Below are 27,708 nucleotides of genomic sequence, written 5' to 3'. Positions count from 1 at the left end.
AAGCGTCAAGCACAGATGACAACACTTGTGAAATAATTGAACAATCCAGTAGCTTTCCAATTGTTAAAAAAAGAAAGGAAGGTAAGGTTTTTCTTGGATTTGTTTTATTGGGGAGGGGGGAACCTGTACAAGGAAATGTGACAAGCAACTCTATATATACTGCATACAATGCAATGTTTAAAAAAAAAAAGGCAACAACCACATATTTGGCCTCCAACGTCCAACATGTGACCAATATAAATATACGCAGTACTTACAAGCACAAACACAGAATGAAATAGTGATGACCACTTTATGTACATCTGCTTGGCTATTATTCAGTGTAGCACTTGTGAAATACTGTAAAAGATTAGCATAAAATACAAGTACCTCTGCAACTCTCCAGCTGCACCACAGGCCCAGTCTTGCATGAATACTTGTTGACATTTGAAGCAACACTTGAAACAAGACCCGTGTGTTGAGCTACTTGGCTGGTAAGTTCAAACCTTGTTTAATAATAGCAGTGCAAGCATGTTTGCAGCTTTGTCAATGTCAAACAAAATGGTGTCCTGCATAGATTTGAATGGCGCACACAAGCCAGTACCGCAATGTGTGGTCATTTGAACAGAAGAAGAAGAAGAAGAAAACTAAAGCAAAAGCAGTGCATCTGAGCATGACTCAAACCCGACATGCTGCTTTACATTCAGTTACGCCTTGACCGTTAACACCCCAAACGAGCACATCCGGTCGAGATGCAGCCTCGCGTCCTCGTCTTGTCTTGCATGGGCTGAGAGAGGCGCCACTCTTCTTCGGAGCGTTAGCCAAGCTCAGCCGAGGTGCCGCTGATAGCGCGGAACACGTTGAGGGTGTTTTGCAGAAGCGAGCGCATCATGCCCTCGTGGTAGATCTGCAGCCGAAAGAGAAACAAAGTGTGTGGATGCTGAGTAAAATAAATATTAAAAAGTCATGACATTCAATTGAAATATATACATAAATATGTGTATATATAAATATGTGTGTATATATATATATATATATATATATATATATATATATACACACACACACACACATATATTGTGTTTGAGTCTGATGTCTGTTATTTGCATTCTCTGTGTATGTCTGTCAACCATATGATAATTGGAGTTCAACATTACATTTGCATGCTGCAGGATGTTTTCTGTTTTGTTGAACTTTTTCCTTTTTTATATTATTTTTTTTTACCTGTTTTCCTTAAAGCTGAGCGTCAGCACAGTTGGAAAAAGAAAACATCGCGTTAGACCAGTTAGTTTGAACACATCCGAGGATGCAGTGATGTCACAATCATGCAGTGATGTCACAATCACAAAGCTGGCATCTCTGACTTTTGTGACATTGCAAGACAATTTTCGGGAACCGTGAGGCGAAAAGGAAATGATCTGTTTGAGTCTCTACTGCATTGTTGCTCAATATCTCTTGACTTCCAACCACTGTGACGGCAGTCGTGCCACCTTACACCGATGGACCGGCCTGCTTCCAGCTCCCGGAAGAGATGCTTGGAATGAAAAGACAAGCTGCTTGCAACCCAGGGTTTACCTGCTCATGTATGATGTCAGAGAGCTCCTTCACCATGTCTTTGAAATTGGCCTTGAGGCCCTCGTGGTACTCAAACTGGTCTTCTTTGATCAGACGTTCATTGATATCCAAAGCCACGCTGCACGCCTCCACAAAGCGTCTACCAGAAGATGCGACAGTCAATTCGCGGCACTCCAATTACCCACTCATCTGCTCCACTCCTGGATGACTTGCCTGAAAACGTCTTTCAGCTCTTTCACTTTCTTGCTAGCCTGGTTGCACTTGCCGTCATCCAGAAAGGCTCGGGCGTAGGCCATGGGCCCGGCGTTCACCTGCAACGACGACGACAACAACAACATGCGGCAACAGGCGACGGGCCCGCCTTGAACTGACACGCGGGGACGTCTGACCTGCACGGAGACGCAGCCCTGCAGTTTGAGCTGCAGCTGGATCATGTCCACTTCGGCGCTGGAGCACAGCTTGTGCAGCTCGGCCGTGCGAGACCTCATCTCGTCGATGGCCACGTCCACCGGCCGCAGGTCCAGCTGCTTCTCCCCGACCACCTGCACGCGCTTCTTTACGTAGGGGAAGGTGTTGGCCGCTGAGGGAAGCCGAGAGAAACGCTGAGTCGCCACAACAGGGTATCCTATCTGAATAAATGGCCGCCTTGGCTTGGTAACATTTCGGAAACACGGACTTCAACGCCATAGTCCAATGCTGCTGTTGAAGCAGGCAGACGAGAAGGAGGAAAAGTCTCTCCGAGAAAAAGCTAATTAGATCATTTACAGAGTAATGGCCAGCCGTTTGTTGACTTGAATGAAACAGATACGCCCTGAAATGCATTCGGCGTGGTCATCAATTGATTGTTGATGCTGCAAGCTGAGGTTTGTACTGTACTTGTGAGCACCGTCTTCCTCTTGCACTGCTCCTCCACGCCGCCGTGCTTCTTGCCCGACAGCGTGTACGGCGTCTCAAAGACGAAGCGGTTGATGTTGTGGCACTTCTCAAAATCCGTCTTCTTCTCCGGCGCCTCTTTCTCTTCAAAGTAGGGCTTGACAAAGGTCACCTGCACGTAGGCGAACTTGGGGTCCAGATCTTTGGGGTTCACCTGTGGCCACATGAGCTCCGTATGACTTGTCTTTGGCGAGACTGAATTGGTGAGAAACGACAACGCACCTTGTTGGAATCTTGAATGATCTTGACGTTTTCGGGCCCAAACTTTTCCCCGTAGAGCGTCAGCAGGCGCTGGGAGATTTCTGAGAGGCCGGTGAGTTTAGGCTCTTTGTAGACATACTCCTTCCCGTCCTCCTCCTCGAAGAAGCCCTGCGAAAAAACACACACACTCGCTTGTCGATGTGACAAAATCAAAAGTAGCAGTTGTAGAATGCGCGGCAGTGAGGAGGAAAAGAAATATATTTACAAAGATCTCCTGCAATGTTACATAAAGGAGATGTTTTGAAATGTTGGTGTCGAGCTTCTGGTTAGAGAACAGGAAATTGTGCAAACAGTGCTGAAACATTTGACAGCTTGGACAGTTTAGAGAAGGTCAAATGAAGTTTAACTAACGTTTTGTGAGGAATATATATATATATATATATATATCTCCGTCCATTATCTATACCTCTTCTCCTCACGAGGGTCGCGGGCGTGCTGGAGCCTTATCCCAGCTGTCATCGGGCAGAAGGCGGGGTACACCCTGAATTGATTGCTAGCCAATCGCAGGGCACACACAGAGACAAACAAACATTCGCACGCACAATCACACCTAGGGGCAATTTAGAGTGATCAATTAATCTACTATTCATGTTTTTGGAATGTGGGAGGAAACCGGAGTACCCGGAGAAAACCCACGCAGGCATGGGGAGAACATGCGAACTCCACACAGGGAGGCCGGAGCCGGGATCTGTTTTACAATTAATTGTATTTGTTTTATGGAATTATTTTTTTCATTTTTTTATTTTCTGCTTAATGTTTTTAAGAATTGTTTAACTGTTTTTAGGGTATATTTTTTTAATGACAGGAAAAAAAAAAAAAAGATCACAAAAATCAGGAAACATTTCAAAAAGCAAATCAGTGACTCTCTTCTAAGTTTGGCTGCACAGTGACCAGAGGTCAGCTGCTACAGGAATAAAACTGAGTTAACGGAGTTAATTTTTTGTAGCGCGTTATGAAATTTAAATTAATCTCCATAGTTAACGCTTTAATTTTGACAGCCCTAATATATATGTATAGTGTTGGGAGTAAAAAAAAGAAAAAAAAGAAAAAAGCAACCCACCTGTCCATAGAAGGCCACTCTGAAGTAGGTCCCAAGCAGCCTGCGACCTGTTTGGATCACTTCCATGACCTTGTTGTACGCTCTGTGCAGCGTGTTGTACAGTCGGCTCAGTTTCTGCAAGGACGCGGTTGCGTTGTATGGACAGTAGTCTGTGATGACATGCAATAATATTGCCGTTGTGCTACCTCATACTCGTGGCGTTTCTCGTAGCAGGGGATCACCACCTTGGCGATGTGCGTGATGAGCTCGTAGCGCTCGGCTTTCCACAGAGCCTCCACGCAAACCTCCAGGTGCTCCACCAGGACTTCCTGACGAGACGCGGCAAATCCAAATGATCGTTTTCATGACCGTCAACACTCGGCGCCGGCGCTTTGTCAAAGAACCTCGGTGTAGTAGACGTCTTGCATCCCCGTGTCTTCCTTCATGGCGGCTTCCTCCTCGATATTACATGTGACCTTCTTAAATGCGGCGAGCCCGCTCGGGAACAACTCTGTCCATTTGGGAAGCGAAGGCAAAAGTAGAAAAAAAAAAAAAGTTCTCATTGTGACACAGTGGTTTATATGTTTGGAAAAATGTGTTGGGATTATTTTCACTGGGCATGTCATCGTACTTTTCCTGTGCAGATACTCAGCAACCAGCGCAGCCACATGAACGTGACACATGGCTGCCTGTGGAGACAATCACAATCACATGAATGCAAACATGAGAGTCAATAGCGCACACATCAGCACACAAGAGCGAATTTGACCTCGGAGAGATCGTTGTTCTTGAGGTGCGCGCGAGCCATGCTGTCCAGCCAGGTCCGCCTCAGCTCGGGGGTGCTGGCATAGGACCGGGCCAGGCTGTACTGCAGGTCCAGCAACATTTCCGGGTCTTTCTCATGCTCCCTCATCTGGGCCGTGGCCATCAGCACCGTACGGATGCGCTTGGTTAGACCCTTCACTTCTGAGGGGAACCCTGTGGACTAAAGAAGGAAGATGGTCAAGCTGTTGCCACAGTTACCGTACCTTGAACAAGTAACTTTGCTACTTTACTGATTACTAGGCTTTAAAAATAACTTTATTACTTTAAGGATTACTTGGCTTGAAAAATAACTATTACTTTACGGATTACTTGGCTTGAAAAATAACTTGGTTAAGATACTGATTACTTGGCTTTAAAGGTAATTTAATTAGTTTCCTGATTACGTGGCTTAAAAGGTAACTTTGGAATTTTACTGATTACTTGGCTTTAAAAGTAACTTTGTTACTTTACGGATTACCTGGCTTTAAAAGGAACGTTACTTTACTGATTACCTGGCATTACAAGTAACTTTGTTACTTTACTGATTACCTGGCTTTAAAAGAAACTGTTACTGTACTGATCGCTTAGTTTTAAAAGTAATGTTGTTACTTTAGTGATTACTTGGCTTTAAAATCATTTTGCTACTCTACTGATTACTTGGCTTGAAAAGTAATTTTGCTACTCTACTGGATCACTTGGCTTTAAAAGTAACTGTTGCTTCACTGATTACTTAATTTTAAAAGTAACTAGGTTAGATTACAAGTTACTTCAATCGTTACATTCAACAAATGCATACCCCACTTAACAAAATTTACAACTGGTTTTGCCAATACTTAATTGGAATAAAAATTTTCACAGTAACAATTAAGAATAAAGTTTCTTTTTAATTAAAAAATAAAATGAAGACCACCTCCTTTTCAATCACGTAAGTAATAATAATAATAATATAATAATAATAATATAATTATTATAAAAAATAACACAATATAACAATAAAAATAAAAAAGGATGCTTTAAAGTAACGCGTTACTTTCTAAGGGGTTAGTGGCATCTCTGGACATGATGCTGACAATACCTTCATGGCCTTGTCGCTGTTTGCAAAGTTGTTGATGATGGAGAGCGACTCCTGGAAGCGCGAGCTTCCGCTGAGCGCCACGTCAGAGATCAGCTGGCTCACCGCGATGATGATCTGGCGTGAAAGACGAGAGAAGGAGAAACGTTGCCGGGCCAGAAGCAAAGCTGGGCTTTACCTGCAGGTGCGTGCGCAGGAAGGTCTTCCTCTTGGTGTACTCGTAGTTGTTCCTCATGAGCAGGTAGAGCAGCCCCGAGGCTTCGGCCCTCAGCGAGGACATCTTGGACACGCAGCACTTGAGCACCTCGCAGCACAGAAGCCCGCAAAGGGTCACGCGACCTTTGAACAGCACCGAGGGGAACTGACGAGAGAGCATTTCGGTCGATTTTTATTTATCTTTTATTCGACGCAGTTCAGACCGACTCATTGTGAGTGTCGCGACTCAAAGCATTAAAAAAAATGACAGCGACATTTTGAGTCTTTTCATTTCTGCAGCTGCACCGACCTTGGTCATGAACGCCCGCAGCGCGGCAAACACGTGCCTGAGGGCGGCTTCCGATTGGCTCACTTTGAGGAAGGTCAGGTAAACGTCAAACACCTTCCTCATCAGCGCGTTGTGACCGTCGCTGTCTGTCAGTTGGGTCTGACGAGACCCAAATATTAGCAACAGCTCTCAATGCGATGCAGCAAAAAAAAAGTGAGTGCGTGCTCACCTTGAAGTACTGGATGAAAAGGGAAAGAATATCCAGGACACTTAAGCAGACCTCGGTGGAAATATTGCCCTCGAGCAGAGCCTGGTGATGTATTTCCGCTTCGGATGCACCCATCCCTGCACCAAACATACACACGTTGAAAGGTCTACAAGTCAAAGTGTTCGGTAAGTTAACAACTCTCATCGAAGCAGATCAATTGTTGCCTTTATTTTAGCATAAGACCAAACATTTATTTATATGATATTATTTAATACAGATTAATTCATTGCGCTTGTTAAAAATTACATGGGAGAGAGAGCCTCGAAAAAAAAATCGTGTATTAAATCGCAATCTTGAGGAAAAAAAAAAATCGCAATTACATTTATTTTTCAAAATGCTTTAAAAAGATTTGTTCTATGTTTCTGTACAAATGCCAAGTCTCTCTGATAAGGGTGAGGCCACCATTAATCATGAGCATGGAATGTCTTGGGAAAACAACATGACTCAGTGTGCACTTCAACCTGCTGTACTGTTTATGAATCCGTTTTTTACAACCATTGCATTGGCTCTTACTCTGGCATGCTGGTAAAGGAGAACCTAATAAATGAGCCAGTAAGTGCACACATTGCGTATAGCGCCGACCTATGTTGAGGGTGAACGAGGCCTCCATGGTGCCAAACTGGTTTATTTTGGTTTGAATGGTGCTGGCTCGGTTGCAGCGCATGGCCGGCATTGTCTGCGACTTCCTGTCGGGAGAGAACAACTTGGATACGCACACCTCCTGACTCCTTGAGAGCATACACAAAGGAGGGCAGGGTTATCAGTCAAATTACAAACATGTTTTGAGGAGAAGCACGACTGTCACATCTCACCTGCCGATGTTCCTTTTCCCACAGTAGCGAAACTGAACCAGACAGACCCTGTGATGCAACAATGCACAGCTTAGCATTGCAATTTCATTTTTTGTTTAGTTCTCCTTGAGAGTTTCAACCAGGGCTGGGCAAAGCACGGCCCCCCCCAGGGGTGACAAACGCACATTGAAAAGCTACTCACTCAAGCAAACTGAGAAAGTTCATCACGTCTTGAGGGTTAAGTTTGCTCCAATAGGCCACGAGAGTGTCTGTGGACAAAAAGCAGTTGACGTCAATGGTCATTTTCAGCGTCATTTTGTACAGCCGCTCACCGACCCTCTGACAAGGTCTTGGCTACATGTAAGAAGGTGAGCAGGAGGCCCCTGATCTCGTAAGGGCCCAGTCTGCTCTTGCGGGGCCCGGGACTACTGCTCATGGTGGAGCCACGTCTCTGCAGCTGCACATGCAAAAAAAAAAAAAAAAAAAACCATCAAGCACAATTCAATCTTCATAGAAATTCATTCTGACGTTACGCTATGTTTCTATGAGCATATAAATGAATATACAGTAAACGGATTTTCAATGTCAAGTCGAAAGGAGACCGTGACTTGAAACTGCCTGATGAAGTAAATCATTAAGCTCTGCTCAAAACAGAAGCTAAGATGCAAATGAAAACACAATAGATGATATTCATAACATTGTGTGAGTGTGTACGTGCGTTTCATTGATGATTAACAGCGCTGCCCCCCCCCCCAGTCAATCAGTCAACTCAAACAAATCAACGTTAGATGCTGCCAGGGAAACGGCGTATACAGCAGCCATTAAAAAGGCCTCACGTCAATGCTATCTGGTGTCCCAGGATCCATAAACAGAGAACCTCTGGAGTCTTCCCTCCTGACGACATGGCCATTGAGAACAGGCAGGCCTGATAACAACAACAAAATCGATCACCACCAAAATAAACGACACCTTCGAACCAAACGGATTGTCTGAATGTCTTCAAGTGGTCTGCATGTGTCTGTCAGCTCACTGTGGTCTTTCTCTATTGCAGTGCTGGTTCTCCTGCTGTCTATAGAACCGCTTGACACAAGGTCGTCTTTGGAGCCCTGCAAGCAAAATGACCATTTTGTAGGAATAAGCTTAAAGTGCGGAAATCAACCCAAACACATTTTTTTCAAGAATATGTTCCCAGGAGGCCCACTAGTTGAAACACGGCATTCGGAAGAATATTGCGTTTGTGGAATATGAGTTAAGCAGCAAAGTCCACCCCTTTTTAGCCATCTCAGGGGGCGGCCACTTTGTCATTTCTTAAAATGACATCACAACTGCTCAGGGCTCAGCTAACGACCAATCACGGCTCAGCTTCAGAAAACAGGTCAGCCGTGATTGGTCGTTACCTGAGCTCCGAGCAGTGGTGATGTCATTTTCAGTCGACAGAAGTGACAAAATGGCCGCCCCCGGAGATGGGTAAAAACGGGTGGATTAACTCTTATTCTACAAACGCAATATTTATCAGAATGCCTTGTTTCAACTTGCATAGAACATATTCTTGAAAAAAATATATGTTTAGGGTGACTTCCCCTTTAAAGGTTCTGAATTGGAGGGCGACTCACATTGAGATTGGAAATGTAAGGTTGGGCAGACAGTTGCTTCAAGTTCTGGAAAAGCAACTCAAACAGTGGCAGGTAGAGCAAACAGATTCTGGCTTGCTGGTTCTGAAACAACAAAGAGGGAAAAAAATCAGTCACAATCATAGAAAAAATAACTTGCTGCACAAAACCACTGTAATGGTTTGGATGAGGCCCGCCGCCACCGTCACCTTGAAGGCCGTGTAGCGATCGTCCATGGCATGTTTGATCAGCAGGTTCTTGAGCGCGCTCACGGCCAGTTGCCGTACCTCGGGCCCCTGCTGCAGGGCCGCGACCACGTCACGGAGGAGCAGGCCCACCAGGAAGTGGTTACGGCAGTAGTCTTCGGTCAGGCTGAATTCCAGACTTTGGTCTGCGGTCGTAAAAAGGCGGGTCAGTGTCAAGCAATAAAACGAGACTTTCCGAACACACAAGGACAAGGCGAAACTTCATGATGGCTTTCTTGTTCAATATCTAAGGATCTATTCAGGTGAGTGACAACTCAACTCAAAATGCTACGGCTGCATTTTAAATAAATCACGAGTGCATGTGGTCATATCATGTTGTGGCTGAGGGCCAAGACGTTGTTTCCTCACGCAAAATAAACAATTCAACAAGAAGAATTCAGTTTCATTATATATTTCCTAACCCAGGAAATGTATAATTTCATAAGTTTGCGCTGTGCAAACAGCAATGAGCAGAAATCTAAAGAAAGGAAGCAATTGTGTGCAAGGCCGTAATGCTGTGTTAATATCAGAACAGGCAGTGCATCCCGGAAAACTGAGTACCCGCTGGAAATGAAACCTAACCTTGACAGACAAAGTGGCAGAGCTAGAGACAAAATCTCAATTTAACAACAAATGTCGCATATGTTGAACATGTCTAACAGGGTCCGACATTTAGCCTTTTTGAGTCAAGTTGTGGTGGCCCTGCCAGTCTGGCACTGGCCCTGATTTAAAACAATACTCCACAAAATTCACAATGATACTGTGTATGTTGGTCTACCTGTGGGTGAAATAGTGAAGCGTTTAATCTCAGCGGCCAAAATTAACGTATGTAAGGGGGGGATCAAGGTAGCTGCTTAAAAAAATATCCACAGCCTCCACTCCCCAGTGTATACATGTTGTGATTTAAAACAATACTTAACAACATTTAGAATTATAGGGACCGGTCCGTAGAAAAATAGAAATGACAGACCGGTCCGTCAGTCCGTCACTGATGCGCTACCGTTTTGCTGACGACTGACGAATGATGAAAATGATGGACTACGCAATGACGGAAGAGTTTTTTTGTCCATCAGTGAAATCGTCACTAACCGCATCCGTCAGTGACAGTTCGTCGGTCCGTCAGTCCATCACTGACGGACGCCCGTTTTGCTGACATTTTTGGGGAGTGGGTTGGGGGACGGACTGACGGACTTAACTGACAGACTAACAAACTCAACAATTCGGTTCATCATGAAAAATGACAGCTGACGAATGATGGACCAGCAAAATTTTGTAAAACGCCCACCTCTGATTATACATACACCCTCGTTTGGATAAAATAGCGACGCATGTAGGCTCGCTGGCCAAAATACACGCGTGTACATAGTGCACAATGCGTCAGTGAATAGGGGCGACTGACTCTGCACAGCGGAGGTAAAATGACAACAGATGATTACTTGTAAGCGTATAAATTCAAAATATTGAATAATAGACATAATTTTTTTTTTTTTTAAATACGTTGATTTCTTCCAATTTATTTCTGAAATTTATACCGGCGGCCTGGTCGGGCCAGCATCAGTGAACGTCAAGTGGCCCGACACAGTGTCGTGGTGGCCCCGGGCCATCGGGCTACTGTTAACGTCGGACCCTGTATAGAGCAATGTATTCACTAAGAGTGTGAGTGGATTCCCACAGAAGCAAAGCTCATCCCTACAACACAAAAGCATCAATTCAGCATTGGCACCGTGCGCCCGGCGAGTGAGGGTTAATGGAAGCGAGAGTGCAGGGTGCGGAGAGCCGGAGGAGGTGCCGGTGATCGCGCGTGGCGGGAGGCAGAGGGAAAGGACGGCGCGGTGAGCGTCACCTACCTACAGGGCCAAAAAGCTCCGTCGCATACGGAATAAAATCTGGCCACAAGCAAGAAAAAAAAAAACAGACGGGAAGGGTGTTGGGTACAAATAAAGAAATCGGGGATGCTGTTCAAAATCCATGCAGCATGTACAGTACATAAAATGCATCAACATTAGGATCGTGACGACACGCTAGCTGCACTATGTGGTCCAATCCAATGCCATTTAAAACAAGAGCATCCACCTTATTTTGATTTTTTTTAGCCTGATATTGAAAACACGTTCCTAACGAAGTGGCCAGAGAGAGTGGAACTGTTAATAGCGGATCATTGTGGGGATGCGGGTGAGACACGGTGACGAGGCAGACATGTTGGCCCTCCATTGGAGTATAACACGTGCGGCTTGCTCACCTTGCACCCTCTGCAGCTTGGTGCGCCCAAAGGCCATGGGCAGGTTGAGGGGGATGAAGTGCTCATGGTTGCACACTACCATCAGAAAGTCCAATTTCATCTCCGTCAGCACCTGCGGAAGACACGCATGCACACGAGTGTTGCCGAAGCCCCAAAAGCCGCACGTTTGCCGCCAGTGACTGTGTGCACGTGTACCTTGGGATCTTTGAAACTGAAGTGGCACATGTAGTGATTGAGCAGACCAAAAGCAAATCCCCGGTTCATGAAGGTCAGACACCTCTGAGGTGCAAGAAGGGGCAAGAACGTGAAGTGAAGCTGCACTCGGGAGAGGGCTGCAATTAGCCTGCGCACCTTGATCAAAGTGGCCAAGCTCAGGTTGATGCAGCGGGCTTCCTCGGGGATCTCCGTGTGGCGGATGGTGATGTGAGGCATGATGGACAGCACCAGGGACTGCAGAGCCTGCTGGAAAGTGTCGGGAAAGCGCTGGGCTCGGGGCATCTGAAAGCATGTCGGCATAAGGATTATGTGAAATGTGTCGTGGTGCATATACAAGCATTTATTTTGAAGTACCAACCTTCATTCGGTGGTCCTCTTGTAAGTACTGGGCCATTGATTTGGCCATTGTTTCAAAGAAGAACCAAGAATACTACAGAAAAAAAAAAATCATCGAATGGTTTAAATTTGACAAAGGAATTTGTAATAATGGCAAGTCTGCCACCTGGTGTTCAATGTTGCTGCTACAACAACTAGCACCTTGAGCAGTTTGTTGCTGGTGTTAAAATCGGCCGTCTGCTTGAGAATGGCCGTGACAGCCGAGGCCAGCACCTCGTGGGTATATGCAGGCTTTTTGGATACAAACACATACTGAGAAGAAAGCAAACAAACAAACAAAAAATGAACAAATGAGCACTTTGTGTCATATAAAAACCACAGGGCAGCCACACCTTCACAAAAGAGCGCAGGTAGTTTTCCAGCCCTTCCTCGTGACACCTGGATACGATATGTATGATAACACTGCAGGGACGGAGAAGGGCATCCACTTGTGAGTATCGAATGCCAACGACGGGCGGACTTCACACGAGCAAGCGCTAACTAACCGGAGAGAGTTGACGGCAATTTCCTGGCCTTCTTTGGTCGCTGCTGACAGCACCTCGAACAGCTGCATGAGCACAGTGGGCAGGAAGTGGACCATGACGTGCGTCTCCATGGCATGTAAGCACTGAGGATAGAGGGGGATGGGGAAATAGAACCCACAGCACGTTCACAACATCTTTATCCAAATCCTACTAGAGTCTGACCTTCAGGTATTTGATAAGCTCTGCCCGGTTGTCCTCTGATGTGTTCTTCATTAGTTGGCAGTGCAGGAAGAACTTGTGGAGATGAAGGTCCTGTAGAGTAAAAAAACCCAGCAAACTACAGAAAACCATCCAATATCCATAATACCACACTCTGAAAACAGTTGGGTCCAAGAATAAGCTTATTTGCGCTATTTTAACCCAATTACTGGGTCAAAGAGGAACAAACGGCCACTTGGGTCAATTTGACCCAACTTTTTTTGGGTCAAATGAATCACCCAAGAAGTACAGTATGCTGTTACGGCCGCCCGGTGTACCAAGTTTATCAGATCTGTTCATGCGTGACAGAACATAATTAAATAACTCAATCTTGGGTCAATTTAACCCAACAGTTTGGTTAGTCTCATGAAACCCAAACAATATGACCCCAACACAAACATCAAATGAGTCTGGTTAACATGTGAGTCATACGAACCAATAAATAATTTGACACAATTTGGTTACTCTCAGAAAAAAGAATCCTGACATTTTGACCCAACACAACCCATGAATTGACCCAATTGTTTTCAGATTGCACGCAAGCATGCTCCTTTGAAAGAGCAAGACTTTTTTTTACCTGAGCATATATCGTTGAGACAACACGGCTTCTCATTTTGAATAGCGGCTTTGCGTTTTCCACCCACTTGATATCTGTCTGGGACTGTGCAGATGTTGACACGTGAAGCAACAACGCATGAGCAAGATGCAAATGCTGTGATGTGGGTTTTTTTTTTTTCGCAAACCTTTCTGGTGTCCTGAGCCAGATACCCGGCAGGGAGGGTCGCAGCCACGGGTAACTGGAGTTCTGTTGACTGCATCCTGCCGTCTTTCAGCAAAGGCAACCAGGAATAACCAACTGACAACACAGCAGCAAGAAAATGACGAACAATGCCAACAGGCGTCTAGTGCAAAATAATAAAAATAAATAAATACATAAATAAACAAACATACCCAGAGACTCCACACCCTCCCTCTTCTTACTGCTGCTTTTGCTGCTAGATTCACAGCTGATATGGTAAAAGGTGAAGAGGATGTGGTGCTTCTCGTGCAAGTGGACAGGTAACTCCATCTTTACCTGTGTGGCACAATGACTGGCTGAAATCAGTCAATATTCAGGCCATGTCCTGTATAGGCAGTTTTGCACCAAAATGCCTTGCCACCCCATCTGCCAACAGTACTTTTGCCAATGAATCTATCCATACTCAATTCAAAATGTTATTAAAAATGTTCCTCATATTGCCTCCATGGCAAACAAACATTAAAATTATTCAAGACGGCCGCTGTCCTCTCGGCTATGAGAAAATGGCTGAAATGTGGTCTTGTACTGCCACCTATTGACCAAAGTGACGACTTTTCATTTCATAAAACATGCAGACTGGCTTGAGCATTGGAAATAAAATAAAGGCTTTCAAAACTCTTGACAAAATACATAAAAAGACACACTACTGTGACTAGTGGGCATCACATGTGCAAAGGCACTATAGACCTAGATATTTTTCTTAAACGTTTTTGTGGCCAGACAAATTTGCCTCATAAACCTTTGCAATTATATCTAATACAAGATAGACAGTGTCAAAGTCTGAGCCTCCTGCCAGCCCAGGTCCAACGTTCTCACGCTACCACCAAGGCCTCGTAAGGTCCGCCAGGGGGCAGCAAATGAGCAAAATTTGAATTTAAAAGCCCAAATCCGACAGAGTGTCATGACAACAGAGCTCAGCAATTCATGAGTCAGGCTTCCATGACACTTCATACTCATGGTATCTCTGAAGCATTGTTTTGGTTGCCATTATTTGAAGCATGTGGATGTAAATCCCGTGTGCATGTCTGTGTAATAAGGTGCAAGGCGGTGGGGGTGTGTGTGTGTGTATGTGAGGTCTGGGGTCTTAAAATCCTAATCCATTAAATTTTTCGTCCATATGGGGGCCTGCTGCCTTATCCGGGCTAACTCTTTCACTCTATGTGCGTGCGTGTGTGAGTGTTCACGCAAAACAGATTAATTGGATCATCTCAGCGACAGAATGGCAGTTCCAAGGGAATTTGAGGCTTATTAATTCTTAACACAATGGCATAATAAATACATGTTATCTTTTTTTCTGAAATATCTCACCTCATCATAGAATTCTGGGCTTTGGTTGTGGTGCAGAACAGCTGCATAAGCGCTATTGGTGAAGAGTGAGTCTCCAGGTTTTCCGTAGATGCACTGAAACAGAAAAATATATTTGCTTTTTTATTGACTGACTAAAGCGCGTATCTTACTGAAGGTTTGCAAGTGTGTGCGCACGTAGCGAATTTTGTTTTGCTTTTTTTTTTTTGTCTTTGTTCAAGGTTGCAAAGACATTCCCAAACAGTTTTAATGGTTGCAACCAGTTTTTGTTCTCGCCATCATATTTTCAACATGTTCAAAATTTCTCTGCGACAAGAAAAACTGTTTGAGACCATTAAAAATGTTGGTGAACGTCTTTGCAACCGTTTGCGATCTTGAACGCACCCGGATGAAAAAAATACAGCCTTAAAGCGAAAGCAACCCCAGAATAATTCTTCATAATAATAATATGTTCTATGCAGCCCCAATCATCCCAACACGGCATTCTGATTGATATTGAGTTTGTGCAATATGAGTTAAGTCGTAAAATCCACCTGTTTTTGTTCATCTCAGGGGGCGGCCATTTTGCCGCTTGCTGTCAACTTTAAAGCTTCATTTTCCCATCACTACCATACAAAACTGTTATTAAGCTTCCAGCTTCCAATTTAAGTAGGTGGAAGTCTCGTCCCAGGAACATGCTGCCTAGTACCATCATAGAAAAACTGCAAGACTGGAGTGGTGATAAGAGGTCTGATGGGAGGCCAGATTACCTGCTTGAGTATAAGGGCAGGGGGCGGGGCCTCATATCTTATGTGCCAGTGTTTTCATACCATAATGGTACAACATCAGACCCCCCAAAAAACGGGACGAGTACAAACAACAATCCACCGTGCTTTGATGGCAGTTTCCACCCACAAATAATTGACACATTAACACACAGGAGAGGAAGCAACCCTGAGCCCTCATTTTGTCCTCTTTATTCCTGTCGCCCTCAAGGGTACCACCTCTGGCTGCCGTGTGCATGATTCTTAGCTAGTTTTCTTGAATAGTCCAATAACAAAGGCAACATGGTTGCTTTCCGTGCCGCTCACCTTCAAAGGGGTTGCACCGTCTTCATCCGAATCGCGGAACTGTATGCAGACTGCAATGTTTCTAGCCTAGCAAATGTAAAGCATTCACACCCATCAACGCGTGCGAATCCTCACTGGGAAGCGTTTATTGTGAGATGCACACACCTTGGTGAAGCTTTTCTGGTTGTCATATTTGAGTTGCAGGGGGTAGACGTACAGCTGGTTCTTGTAGGTGGTGAAGGGGTAGTTGTACTTGGCCTCCTCGGGCAGGAACTCCTCCACCTCCACGGATACTCGCTCGCAGCTCTCTTCGAAGGGCTTCACGGGAATGTAAGCGGACGTCACCGTGTCTGGGGAGCCGAGTGTATACAGTGCCAAATGTTACATGCGTTTACAGCTCCTTTGTTAAATGTGTTGTTTGCATTCCAACGGCAGGAATCGTGTACTCTTGGCATGTGTCGCTATACTCTGATAGAAATCTCTGCGATCGGACTTCAAGCTCAGTGCGAAAAGCTTTTCTCTGATGCATTAAGAGATCAGAGCAAAGCCTGGCACAGCATAATTGCTGGTTATCAAGACTCTGTCCTCCACAACATGATGGATGGACACACATTTTTTTGGGCTCAGACATTCCAATTGAACCACATATTCCGTGGCTCCAAAAGCAAAGCAAAGGAGGTTTCAATAGAAACGTATTGTAAATAGTGCTGTCAAGCGATTCGAAATTTGTAACAAATGAATCGCAAATTTTCAATAATTGATCGCGATTAATCGTAACTACAATTTTTTTTACAAAGCTTGGAACAGATATTTGAAATCTTGGAATTAATGTGGAAAACAATTAAAAGTATACTGTATTAAGACTGTTCTAATAGCTTTCTTTGATCCTTGAATACGATTCTTTTTCTGTGAAATACAACTGTTAAACGATACACCAAAGACATATAAGTAATATGGTATTTGAGTTTGGCCAACGAGCCATCGAGCATCTTTTCCAAATAAAACTATGTAAAAGTCCGTCTTTGCGCCAGTGACTCTTGCCTGCAAAATGAGCAGAGGTCAGCTGCCACAGGAGTACGTAAAACTGAGGGTTTTTTTTTTTTTTTATGCGTTGTGAAATTTAAATTAATCTCCATAGTTAATGCTTTAACTTTGACAGCCCTAATTGTAAATAATGAAAACGGTTTCAGTGCAGCACACAACTTCCCTCTCGAAACAGAGATTGCACAATATTGATGTGTAAGAGACACAAAAACACAAGAGCAGTGCATTGCTGCGCCAATGTGTGATTTTTAGATAGCGTTGCACCATTCCGGACAAGGGTGTGACAAACCCGCTACTGACTTCAATACAGCGTCTTATCTGTGAAACCTTCCCATAAACCTGCTCCTTGGATAGAACTGGGAGATTAAGCTGATGCGAAAGAGTCTGGTTGGGGTGTGTTGACAACAGGCAGGAGTACATACTTGAAAAGTCAGGTGGGACACACTCAATGGTGACATTCAGCTGTCCAGGGATGGTCTGAAGCTTGCTCTTCTCAGGTCTGAAATCAAGACAAGCAGTGAAGTAAAGCACACATACGCGTCGGGGGGTTGGGCGGCGGGGGGCAAATTTTTAGAGGCATAAAAAATTAAAATAGCATGGGAGTGTCCGTGACTCACTTCCTGGTGTCAGCCAGCAGCTTGATGATGTCATCAGTGGAGATTTTCCCACTGTCCTGGCGGTAAAGGGGAGAAAACTTGCCGTCCATGTCAAGACTTCCCTGAGCGTCCTTAAACACCTGCCTGGTGAGGCGACACGTTGTTGCAACATTGCTCATCTGAAAGTCATTGACGGGCCTCACGTTGATGGAATGTTGGAATTTGTTGCGGTCTTACTTAGCAGCCCAAGCAAAGGGCATCCTGTACTGGCCCAGGCGTTGGCACGTCTGTTTAGCTGCCTTGAGGACCTTCTGAGCCGTCTGGGATGACACGGAGGAAGACATACAAGCCAATCAGTGGTGAGCATCATGTTTTGCCTCTGAAATGACTTTAAGGGCAAACAAAGACCTTGTTGATGTCAGACGTCTTGACGTACGGCTCGGCACAATTGGTGATGCCATTTTGCAACACCTTCTCCACGCGGGCCACCAGAAAGATATCAGCATGGGGGTTGTTTACTGAAAAAATTGCCTAGAGTAGAAAAGAAGACTGATGGTGAAATCTGAGGTCGGCTGTTGTGAGCTTCAAGTTTGCCTTCAACGATAATCACGGATGGAGACTTGAGGTGCGTTTGTACCTGTGTAGGGAAATGCAGCAGAGCCTCAGACACTCTCTGAAGAACTGGCAGGCAGTCGCCCCTTCCCGAGTCCCCGCTCATTAAAGGCCTGCCTCCTCCTCCTCCTCCGCTGCCTCCCTCGGAGTCTGAACAAGGCGAGAGCTGGCCCGCGGTGTCGCTCAGCATCTCCTTCACGCAGGGCGGGTTGAGGTCCACGTGGAAGTCGGCAGAGATCTTACAGCTTTTGGAGACGTCAAACAGCGCCAGGCTTATGAAGAAGGGCTCCACCTGAAAATGAGCAGAGCGAAGCCTTGCTATTTCATGAAGTCACATATTTCTAAGGAGGGCCAAGCAGCACAAATAAAGCAAAGACAGATGGCGTACGTTGGTAAGGACGCCGTCCCCCTTTTCACTGACGCAGCCCTGGAGACTGAAGGTGAGATCGTGGCAGCCGACCACGATACGGCGGCCGTAGCGCTCCTCGAACGGCTTCACGTCCGGCTCGATGCCGGAGAAGTCCAGCCTCTGGGGAGAGGAGGGGAAAAGATCAAATGGTTATACGATCAATACAAGAATCAATAACGGGACGAGCAGCCCCTCTACCTGCGTCTCAGGGTCCAGAGAGAAAAGCTTTTGCCTGCCTTCGTTCCGGTTGATTTTATTGAGCTGGTCTGTCTCCCTCGCATACTAAACAAGGGTGAGAGGCGTTAATCCTCATTTTCTGCCATGAAACAAAATGGAGCAGTTCTGGGATGGGAAGACGTATTACTAAGATATCGTAAAAGAAAATGAACCAACGATGTGCAAACATATGCGAAAAACTAGGGCTGCATAATATATCGCAAAAATATCAATATCGCGATATTGGCTCATGCAATATGCATATCGCAAAGACATGCAATATTTTCTAATGGACTTGTAGCCTTTTATTTGAATTTGAGCAGTCAGACGCAAACTTAAATGTGCATCACCACCCAATAGTTGAACATTATCAAGGGTAATTACAATTAATTAGCTAAAAATACATTGAGCTTGTTTATTTTGCAGCATGAAAAACATTTCTTTCATTAGATAATAAAAATGTCATTTCTTTAGGAACATGTTAAATATCGCAATAATATCGATATCGCATGTTTTTCCAACATATCGTGCAGCCCTACTAAAACCATTTATTTGTCGATCCTGCCGAGTGCCGACCAACAGAGGCAATCTTCTTCTTCCGTGATAGAAAAGCCGAAGCCGAGTGGCCGGCAGCAAAGATGCCGTCGAGAAAGCTTTTGATCAATTCTGTGTTTCTATACACACCAAAGCAGCACAGTCTCTGTACCTTTGTGAGTTCAGGTTGCAGGTTCCTCCCCAGACCTTCTGGCTGGCTCTCACTTTTACCTTGGCTGGTTGTGTCATCATCTGATTGCACAGGACAAGTGTGGTCAAAAAAAGAAATCGGCAACGACATAAGACTACGTAAAGAGGAGCCCGTATTTTTTTTTTGTGCACGGCTGAACAATTACACGTTCACATTTCATTGTTTTGTGAAAGGTGGCAGTGATGAAACCACAAATTTGTTTGCATTATTGTTGGAAACTGATTTATGACATTTGTTTGCAAGTCGTCGTAGTGAACGCTTAAAAGGCTGCAAGTCAAAGTGTTTCCTAAGTTAACAACTATAATTGAAGCAGAAAAATCAACCGTCTTTCATATTAATTCATGGTTCCTTTTGCCGTCATTTGAGTGTAAGACTAACCAGAACAAACAGAAGAAATTAAGCTGCCTTGCCTTGCCTATAAGACCAAAAAAAAAAAAAATAAAAAATAAGATTCCTTGAGATTGTTAAAGGCGGAAGTCAGCCCAAACATTTTCTTTATAGTAATATGTTCTACGCTCCTCCACTAGTCTAAACACAACATTCTCATTACGTAATACTGCATTTGTGGAATATAAATTGAGCAGCAAAATCCAGCCGTTTTTATCCATCTCGGGGGCGGTCATTTTTTCACTTCTGTCTATTGAAAATGACATCACAGTTGCTCAGGGTTCAGAAAACAACAATTGACTAAAAGGGGTGGATTTTACTACTTAAATCATATTCCACAAACGCAGTATCAATCAGAATGCTGAGACTAGTGGGGCTGCATAAAACATTCTTGTAAAGAACATTTTGGGGTTGACTTCCTCTTTAAAAAAATAACATGGGACGAGGACCTTGGAAAAAAAAAATTGCAATGGCAATGTTGAGGGGGGAAAAAAATGTCAATTTGATTATTTTTCAAAATGATTCATCCCTAATTTGTTGTGATTTATTCGTCTCACCCAAGGAGCCATCCAGAGACTCCCCTCCATTCCTCCTCTCCTGGCAGGCCTCGGTGCTGTTCTGCAGGGCCTGTTTGAGTGTGGCCACCCATTCCTCCATCTCTGCTTCGCTGTCGGCCGCCAGAAAGTGACTGTAGCGCTCCTGCATCTTCAGCTCAAAGCCATTCCGCCGCATTTTAGGACTCTGGGGGAGTGGGGCGGGATTTATATACTTTTACCAGTTCGAGGGGACAGGATTCACAAACTCATATTATCGATAACAGCTAAAAGGAAAGCTGGGAGGTGGTTTCATACGCGCGCGCAGGAATAAATTACAAGCTTTCCCATCGGAGCCATTAGCCCCAATGAGTCTCCTCCCATTCATCTTGTTGAGTAGCCTCATCAAACAAAAAGCTTTCTGGCAGCAGGCAAACACGCATGGCATGATGAGAAAGAAGCAGACTTAAAGAGGAAGTCAACCCACTGGTTGAAAAAAGGCATTCTGATTAATATTGCGTTTGTGGAATATGAGTTAAGCAGCAAAATCCACCCGTTTTTAGCCATCTCAGGGGGCGGCCATTTTGTCACTTCTGTCGACTGAAAATGACATTACAGTTGCTCATGGCTCAGGTAACGAGCAGTCATGGGTCAGCTTGGCTCAGGTAACGACCAATCACGGGTCACCTGTTTTCTGAAGCTGACCCATGATTGCTCGTTATCTAAGCCCGGAGCAACTGTGATGTCATTTTCAGTCGACAGACGTGACAAAATGGCCGCCCCCTGAGATGCCTAAAAACGGGTGGATTTTGCTGCTTAACTCATGTTCCACAAACTGAGCCATGATTGCTTGTTATATAAGCCCGGAGCAACTGTGATGTCATTTTCAGTCGACAGAAGAGACAAAATGGCCGCCTCCTGAGGTAGCTAAAAACGGGTGGACTTCTCATATTCCACAAACACAATATTAATCAGAATTCCTTGTTTCAACTGACGAGCCTGCATAGAACATATTCTGGAAAATCATGTTTGGGTTGACTTCCACTTTAAAGACACTTGTGTCCAAAAAAAGAAAATCTAGTGTCGTAATCTCAATGATGCTTTTCGCGCTCCAGCTACCTGAATGACATCAATGCATGAGTCCAGGTAGATGGAGCCTTTGGTTTCCTTGCAGTGCTTCTCATCCTTGTACGAGTTGAGGATGTAGGAACCGTCCGGGAGCTGGGACAGGTAGAAGTACCTCCTCTTGAACACCTGCAATGATGACGATCGCCGTGGAAGCTCCGTTTTGGCTGTTTGTGTGCGATCGGCGGCGGTGACTCACCCTCATGGAGACAGAAAGGCTGCTGTTAATGTTGGCTTTCTGGAGCCAGCCCTGCTTCATGATGCCGCCCCTCTGGGAGCACAGCGACGACGTGTCCTGACGCAACACAAACAGACGATCATCGCTCGCACTCGAATGTTGAATTGCAGTGTTGTTTTTCAGGAGATTAGCTGTGGATTCTATTTCAAAACAGGAGTTAAAAACTGTAACGATGACCGAGGTTATTATGGTGAAGGAAACCTAACGAAATAGGTACAACTAAAACAAAAGAAAAAAACATTTTCAATGAAATAAAATAACAATGAAAATGCTTTTACAGAAAAATTTAAACTGAAAGTACATGTTACGTTTATCAAACTACTAAAACTATCATTACAGTAAAAATGTCCTTTATTTGTTCATTTGTCAATTAATATCATACATGAGCTTTTGGCGTTCATTTTGGTATTCATTTCGGTATTGCTGTACATCCGTACTTTACAATACTTTTTTTTTTTTAATCTTGTACTCAAAAAATACTATATAAATAGTATATTTAAAAAAAACAACTAAAACTAATATTAAATAATAAAAAACAAACTAAAACAAAGCATTTTTTGAAAAAATATATAATTATAATAAAAGCCAACAAACCTGCTCTAAAAAGAATTTAAGCTAAACAACAAAGCCATCTGCGTCCATCTTGTCGCCGTGACAGAGCAGCATTTATTTTCTCCAATTTAAACCACTTCTCCATTTGAATCTGTGTGCATCCGGCCAGAGGGCAACCGGGGGAGGATCAATAAGGGCTATTTATAGAACATTAACAGAGGCCTTCTGGTTTTACGGCCCTGTGTGATCGCATTGCTTGCTGGACTCAAGCACCACGCACGAGTGGGATACTTCATGTGTCTGATGATTGAAAGCTTGGTGACGCCGATTGAGTCGCCGCCCTCATGCATGACGTACCTCGTCTTTGGCGTCTTCATCGACCTCGAACACGTGAGCCGCTAGCTTGTCTGCCTTCAGACCTTTGCTATGGAAAGACAGAGAACCGGAGAGGCAGGCGAATGATTAGAAGCAGCTCTCCGCTTTGACTTCTACTTCACTGAAAACCTCCACCACCATAATAAACACAACTTCCTCCCCACCGTACCTCGGCAACATGCGGAAGTCGCCAGAATAGGCCTCGTATTTGTAGTTGATGACATGCCAGTCGGTCTTGTACATGTTGATGCACTGCGAGACACACGTACACAACAAACACACACACACACACACACAACCATAATAACAGGAGCACGCCACTGCAAGAAAATTCTGTCCTCTTGACTCTGACTCACAGGCCTGGACTAAGCTTGAGTTGTTTCTGGGAGATTATTGCTGAAAAAGGGCTTCCTCGCACATGTTGAGAAACCTCCCCTAAAGACAGCTTAAATAGCGCTTTGTCGAGCAGATGACAAGGAAAACGCGGATCTGTTTAACAGAACCTGGCAGAAGTCTGCTAAAAAAAAATCACATCACTTAAAATCCTTGCACCTCATGACTATAAAGCTTTGCTCATGCTAAATGCTTTACTTCAATCCCATTACTGAAACTCAAGCAATGTTCTTCTACTTCATGGCACTTAAAGGGGAAGTCAACCCCCAAAAATCTTTGCAAGAATATGTTCTCTGCACCTTTATTAGTCTAAACATGGCATTCTGATTAAGATTGCGTTTGTGGAATATGAGTTAAGCAGCAAAATCCACACGTTTGTGTTCATCTCAGGGGGTGGCCACTTTGGCGCTTCTGTCGACTGAAAATGACATCACAGTTGCACTGGGCTCAGGTAACGACCAATCACGGCTAAGCGTCAGAAAACAGGTCAGCCCTGATTGGTCGTTACCTGAGCAACTGTGATGTCATTTTAGTCGAAAAAAGTGACAAAATGGCCGCCACCGGGGATGGCTAAAAACGGGGGGAGTTTGCTGCTTAACTGATATTCCACAAACACTAGTTTTCACTAGTGGGCCTGCATGGAACATATTCTTGTACAGAAAAATTTGGGGTTGACTTCCCTTTTAACTAGATCACGTTTTACGAGTTAGCACTGTAATACCTTTTTGGCAAACAGACTCCTGGCTTCCCGCTCGGCATTCTGGGGCACAGAGGGAACCACGGTCCGCCTCTGCCGGGATATTTGGGACTCCTGCGTGCACGTGGTGTGAAGCAAACAAAGCCAAAAAAATGAGTGGAAAACATACAAGCGTCACAAAATTGTCTCAGGGTCAAAGCAGTTCTTTGAATAAATCAAAACACATGTGCTGTCTGGCTGCGTTTCATTGGACCTTATTTTAGACGAAGTTTAGGGGAAAAATCTTGCCGCTCTTTTGTCCAATTTGGACTCCAAAACAGCAAAAAGGAAACTGTATGTTTGTTGTTAGTATTGGAGCAAAAAGTCCTTCAATGGCAGACGCAATATACTTTCACAATTGTACACTGTGGATCCAAAACGTTATTACGAATGGAAATGTGCTTTTCCATACAGAGGAGGCAAATTTAATCCATTTCATGACAGTTTTACGAGGGTATCACTACAAAGTCAGAGGAGGGCTTTTCTCTCCTGTCATTGGTTGTCATTCCCCATTTATGTTCAGTCCTCTCCCTAATTGTCTCTTTGGTCAGCACCTCATCCAAGCTGATTAGAAGAAACAAGACATCACCGAAACATCGTCGACGGGGCACAGCAGCAGATCTCGTTGGGGGTCGCTGTGGATCTGAGCCTTTCTCTGGAACACCACGGCCTCGTAGTCCAGAGGCTCGATAAATTTGGGCTGCTCCTGCAAGGGGGTGGGGGACACTTGTGTTATGATCTGAAATGTAAATTCGTTTTTTTTGGAGAGTTTCCGAGAGAAGTGAGGCTTGTCCTCGCCAGTCTAAGCATCTTGGATCTTTTCAAATCTAGTCGTGTCCTTTTGCGTTCAAGTTAAGAGAAGATCAGCTGTAAACATTCATTTCTACCATACATTTGGTTGGGCAGTGTAGACAGTAATGATTAAAAAAAGAAAAACCCCAACGCTTCCACGCCTTTTCACATGTGAGGCTGGCCACATCTACGCAACGTTTACAGCGAGAGTCTGCTGAGGTCGGCGCACACGCTGGGGCCCAAAAGCAGTAGTTCTCCTTCCTGTACTGTGCAACGAGCTCAACCACAGAGCCGCAAGTCACGGGCCAGCTTTAAGCAGCACCAGCGAGCCGGATCATGTTACACACAAGAAGCGGACTGGGGCGGCGGATGAGGGGGTGGGGGGTGGGGAGACTCTCAAAAATGACATTTCTACTTTCCTTTACATATATGTAAGGAAGCAGAATATCAGACGTGTCTTGTAAAGGACACACTTGCACGGGGTTTGAAGATGGTATCGGTGAGGTTTCCTGAGGGCGGCAACATGTGTGCTCTTGCAAGCGAGCAGAAAAGGCTCAGAAAAACAACACTCCACCACCACGACAAGCTCAACAGCAGGTCAGCAGCACAACAATTACAACAACAACAACAACAACAAACATGAGCAAAGCCTCATTCGTTGCATTGTGAGTTTATAGAGTTTTGGGGTCTAACCAGTCCTGGAACATTTCTGGCACACTTTGAACAATGAATCTCATTGTGCATGCGTACACATGCAAGTGTCCACGAATGTCATGATTCTTGTTAATAGTTATTCTTATTTTGTGCCATTGTAAAGTTGATTATACAAACTTTGCATATTGCAGGTCCAGACCAAGGCTATTAAAGTTAACGAAAACTAAAATTTAAATAACGTTGTTGTTTTTTTGGGGTTTTTTTTCAATAATATGTTATATGCAGCCCCACTCGGTCTAAACACGGCGTTCTGATTGATACTGTGTTTGTGGAATATGAGTTAAGTAGTGAAATCCACCAGTTCCCCTCTCAGGGGGCGGCCATTTTTTCACTTGCTGTCAACTGAAAATGACATTACAATTGCTCAGGTAACAACCAATCATGGGGCAGCTTCAGAAAACAGATGCGCTGTGATTGGTCGTTACCTGAGCAACTGTGATGTCATTTTGTCGACAGACGTGACAAAATGGCCGCCCCCAGAGATGCCTAAAAACGGGTGGATTTTGCTGCTTAACTCATGTTCCACAAACTGAGCCATGATTGCTCGTTATCTAAGCCCGGAGCAACTGTGATGTCATTTTCAGTCGACAGAGGTGACAAAATGGCCGCCTCCTGAGGTAGCTAAAAACGGGTGGACTTCTCATATTCCACAAACACAATATTAATCAGAATGCCTTGTTTCAACTGACGAGCCTGCATAGAACATATTCTTGAAAAAAAATTGGGGGGGTTGACTTCCACTGTAACGAAATAAAAATGCTTTTACAAAAACAAAAACTAACTGAAACTACATCTTACAATTATAAAACCAACTAATACTGACTACAGTTATAGCGAAAATGCCCTTTGTTTTCATCGTTAATATCATACATGCGTCCGTACATAAGAAGGAAGGTTAAACAGTCGTTTGAGAATTGAACTTTACTTTACTTTATTACACAATACTTAGTGACTTTTTTTTAAATAATGCACCTGTCTTACACTTTATATAGGAAAATGATATCATTACTCAGGGCTTCGGTAACGACCAATCACGGCTCAGCTTGCAAACATCACAAACTCAGAAAACAGGTGAGCCCTCAGCAACTGTGATTTTCAGTCAACTCCAATTGGCTACATGGCTATCCCCATTTTGGATTTGTGGATTTTGCGTCTTAATTCATATTCCACATAGGCAAAATTAATCAGAATGGCGTGTTATGATGAGTGGGGGTGTGAACCAAGTACTGTTATACACATTTTTTGACTTGCCTTCCCTTTCAAATAAAAAGCTAAAACCAATATTAAAATTAATTTTTAAAAATAAGCTAAAACAAAGCATTTTCAAAAAATAAAAACTAACACAACTGTTCTAAAAAAATAACTAAAGCTAATCAAATAAAAAAAAAAAGTCCAAATGAAATAAAAACTAACTAATGAAAAATGCGAAACTATAATAACCCAGACATACAAATGGCCATAAAAATATCCTAGAGAGGCAAAAAGCGAGGACATTGATGAACACACAGTCACAGGAAGTACGCTTGAGGGAATTCCCACCAAATCTCCAAACTACATTTTCATGTTAAAGAAAAATCAAACAATCACCAGTACTATACACTCTGCAGCAGAATACAAAAAAAGTTGCACTTTCCAACTGATCACTGATCAAATAAAGTCAAGCTGTGCTTTTGACACAGTGGAACTAAATGCACAAACAGCCACAGTAATGGGTCAGCAGGGTTCTTCTACGATTGCCTCAAACCACTGACCGCCTAATCCCCCCTCATGACTGAAGCCAGCCATGGCTGCTATTAACGCATGAAAAAAACGCTACATATGAATGAATGCGGGCATGGTTACACTGTGCTTCGCTGCACCATGTGGCTGAGTCCATCAGACATGACGAGGCAAGAATGTCCTGTCCAACTGGCAGACAAAAGGAGCTACGGAACATTGGAGGACATTGTGCTTAAAAGCACTTAATAAGTGTATGTGCTGTACGTAACAGTCCCTTTTTCCCGTCCATTTTGATGGTTACTTCAAGCAAATTTCAAAGTCGTGGACAAACAAAAGCACACTCATAAAGGGGGCTGCCTATTATAGAGGGATGTCTCTGTCTCTTGGTGTTTAAAAAAATGCATATACGCTTGGCAAGCAAAAGACAACAAGAATCTCCTTTCTCACCACCGGGTCCACGGAGCTCCTCACCGCCTCAGACACGCTCTGCCGGACTTCCGCCGCCGTCCCGGGTTTGCTGAGCCTCTTGGTGAATTTCCGGACCTCAGACATAGCGAGCCAAAGTGCTTTCGAGATGTATATATATATATATATATATATATATATATATGTATGTATATATATAGTATGTATCCACAACGCGTGTCCCGGCGGCCAGATGTGGGCCGGCCAGCCAGCCAGCGGCAGCGGTTCGACGTCGCGAGGCGGGGCGGCCGCTTCTCGTGATGCTGATGA

The 27,708-nt window shown here is 44.3% G+C and overlaps 1 protein-coding gene across 6 annotated transcripts; it reads right to left on the bottom strand.

Annotated features, from left to right (window-relative positions):
* Positions 1-82: 82 nt before the first annotated feature.
* Positions 83-27,708, bottom strand: dock11 (dedicator of cytokinesis 11). 6 transcript variants are annotated; one of them, XM_086016548.1, is made up of 54 exons: positions 27,421-27,708; positions 24,338-24,454; positions 23,734-23,823; positions 22,789-22,871; positions 22,602-22,668; positions 21,654-21,749; positions 21,449-21,583; positions 20,354-20,537; positions 19,371-19,450; positions 18,647-18,730; positions 18,428-18,568; positions 18,065-18,331; positions 17,836-17,958; positions 17,665-17,747; positions 17,449-17,571; positions 17,254-17,330; positions 15,953-16,137; positions 15,809-15,874; positions 14,742-14,834; positions 13,586-13,709; positions 13,378-13,490; positions 13,212-13,295; positions 12,599-12,688; positions 12,398-12,519; positions 12,245-12,314; positions 12,054-12,164; positions 11,875-11,946; positions 11,652-11,798; positions 11,496-11,579; positions 11,301-11,412; positions 10,909-10,947; positions 9,026-9,207; positions 8,820-8,921; positions 8,237-8,312; positions 8,043-8,131; positions 7,543-7,663; positions 7,409-7,475; positions 7,228-7,275; positions 6,998-7,143; positions 6,377-6,492; positions 6,169-6,306; positions 5,842-6,024; positions 5,667-5,780; positions 4,557-4,772; positions 4,192-4,476; positions 3,994-4,116; positions 3,809-3,922; positions 2,710-2,856; positions 2,431-2,641; positions 1,944-2,134; positions 1,768-1,865; positions 1,555-1,693; positions 1,204-1,218; positions 83-886 (listed from the first exon to the last, which is right to left on the bottom strand). In XM_086016548.1, the coding sequence occupies exons 1-53, from the start codon at positions 27,523-27,525 to the stop codon at positions 1,213-1,215; spliced, it is 6,279 nt and encodes a 2,092-aa protein (XP_085872674.1). In that variant the 5' UTR covers positions 27,526-27,708; the 3' UTR covers positions 83-886; positions 1,204-1,212. The 6 variants fall into 6 exon arrangements, with proteins under 6 accessions (XP_085872674.1, XP_085872685.1, XP_085872647.1 ...); XM_086016559.1 differs by lacking the exon at positions 1,204-1,218 and having other exon boundaries at positions 4,192-4,298; positions 4,419-4,476; XM_086016521.1 differs by lacking the exon at positions 1,204-1,218.

This window comes from Filicampus tigris, chromosome 2 (assembly GCF_054856515.1).
Source record: "Filicampus tigris isolate MCC_2025a chromosome 2, RoL_Ftig_1.0, whole genome shotgun sequence".
In the NCBI taxonomy this organism is placed as follows: Eukaryota; Metazoa; Chordata; class Actinopteri; order Syngnathiformes; family Syngnathidae; genus Filicampus; species Filicampus tigris.
Note: the sequence above shows the minus strand (reverse complement) of the source record. Positions and strands in the feature narration are given on the sequence as shown.

Bases quoted from the DNA above. Each gene is read 5' to 3' on its own strand.
- dock11 (XM_086016521.1), bottom strand. From the start codon at position 27,525: ATGTCTGAGGTCCGGAAATTCACCAAGAGGCTCAGCAAACCCGGGACG. The intron at 11,799-11,874 runs GTTGGTACTTCA...ACATGCTTTCAG, and splicing joins AAGAGGACCACCGAATGAAG to ATGCCCCGAGCCCAGCGCTT. The intron at 11,413-11,495 runs GTACACGTGCAC...TGTCTTCCGCAG, and splicing joins TCAGTTTCAAAGATCCCAAG to GTGCTGACGGAGATGAAATT.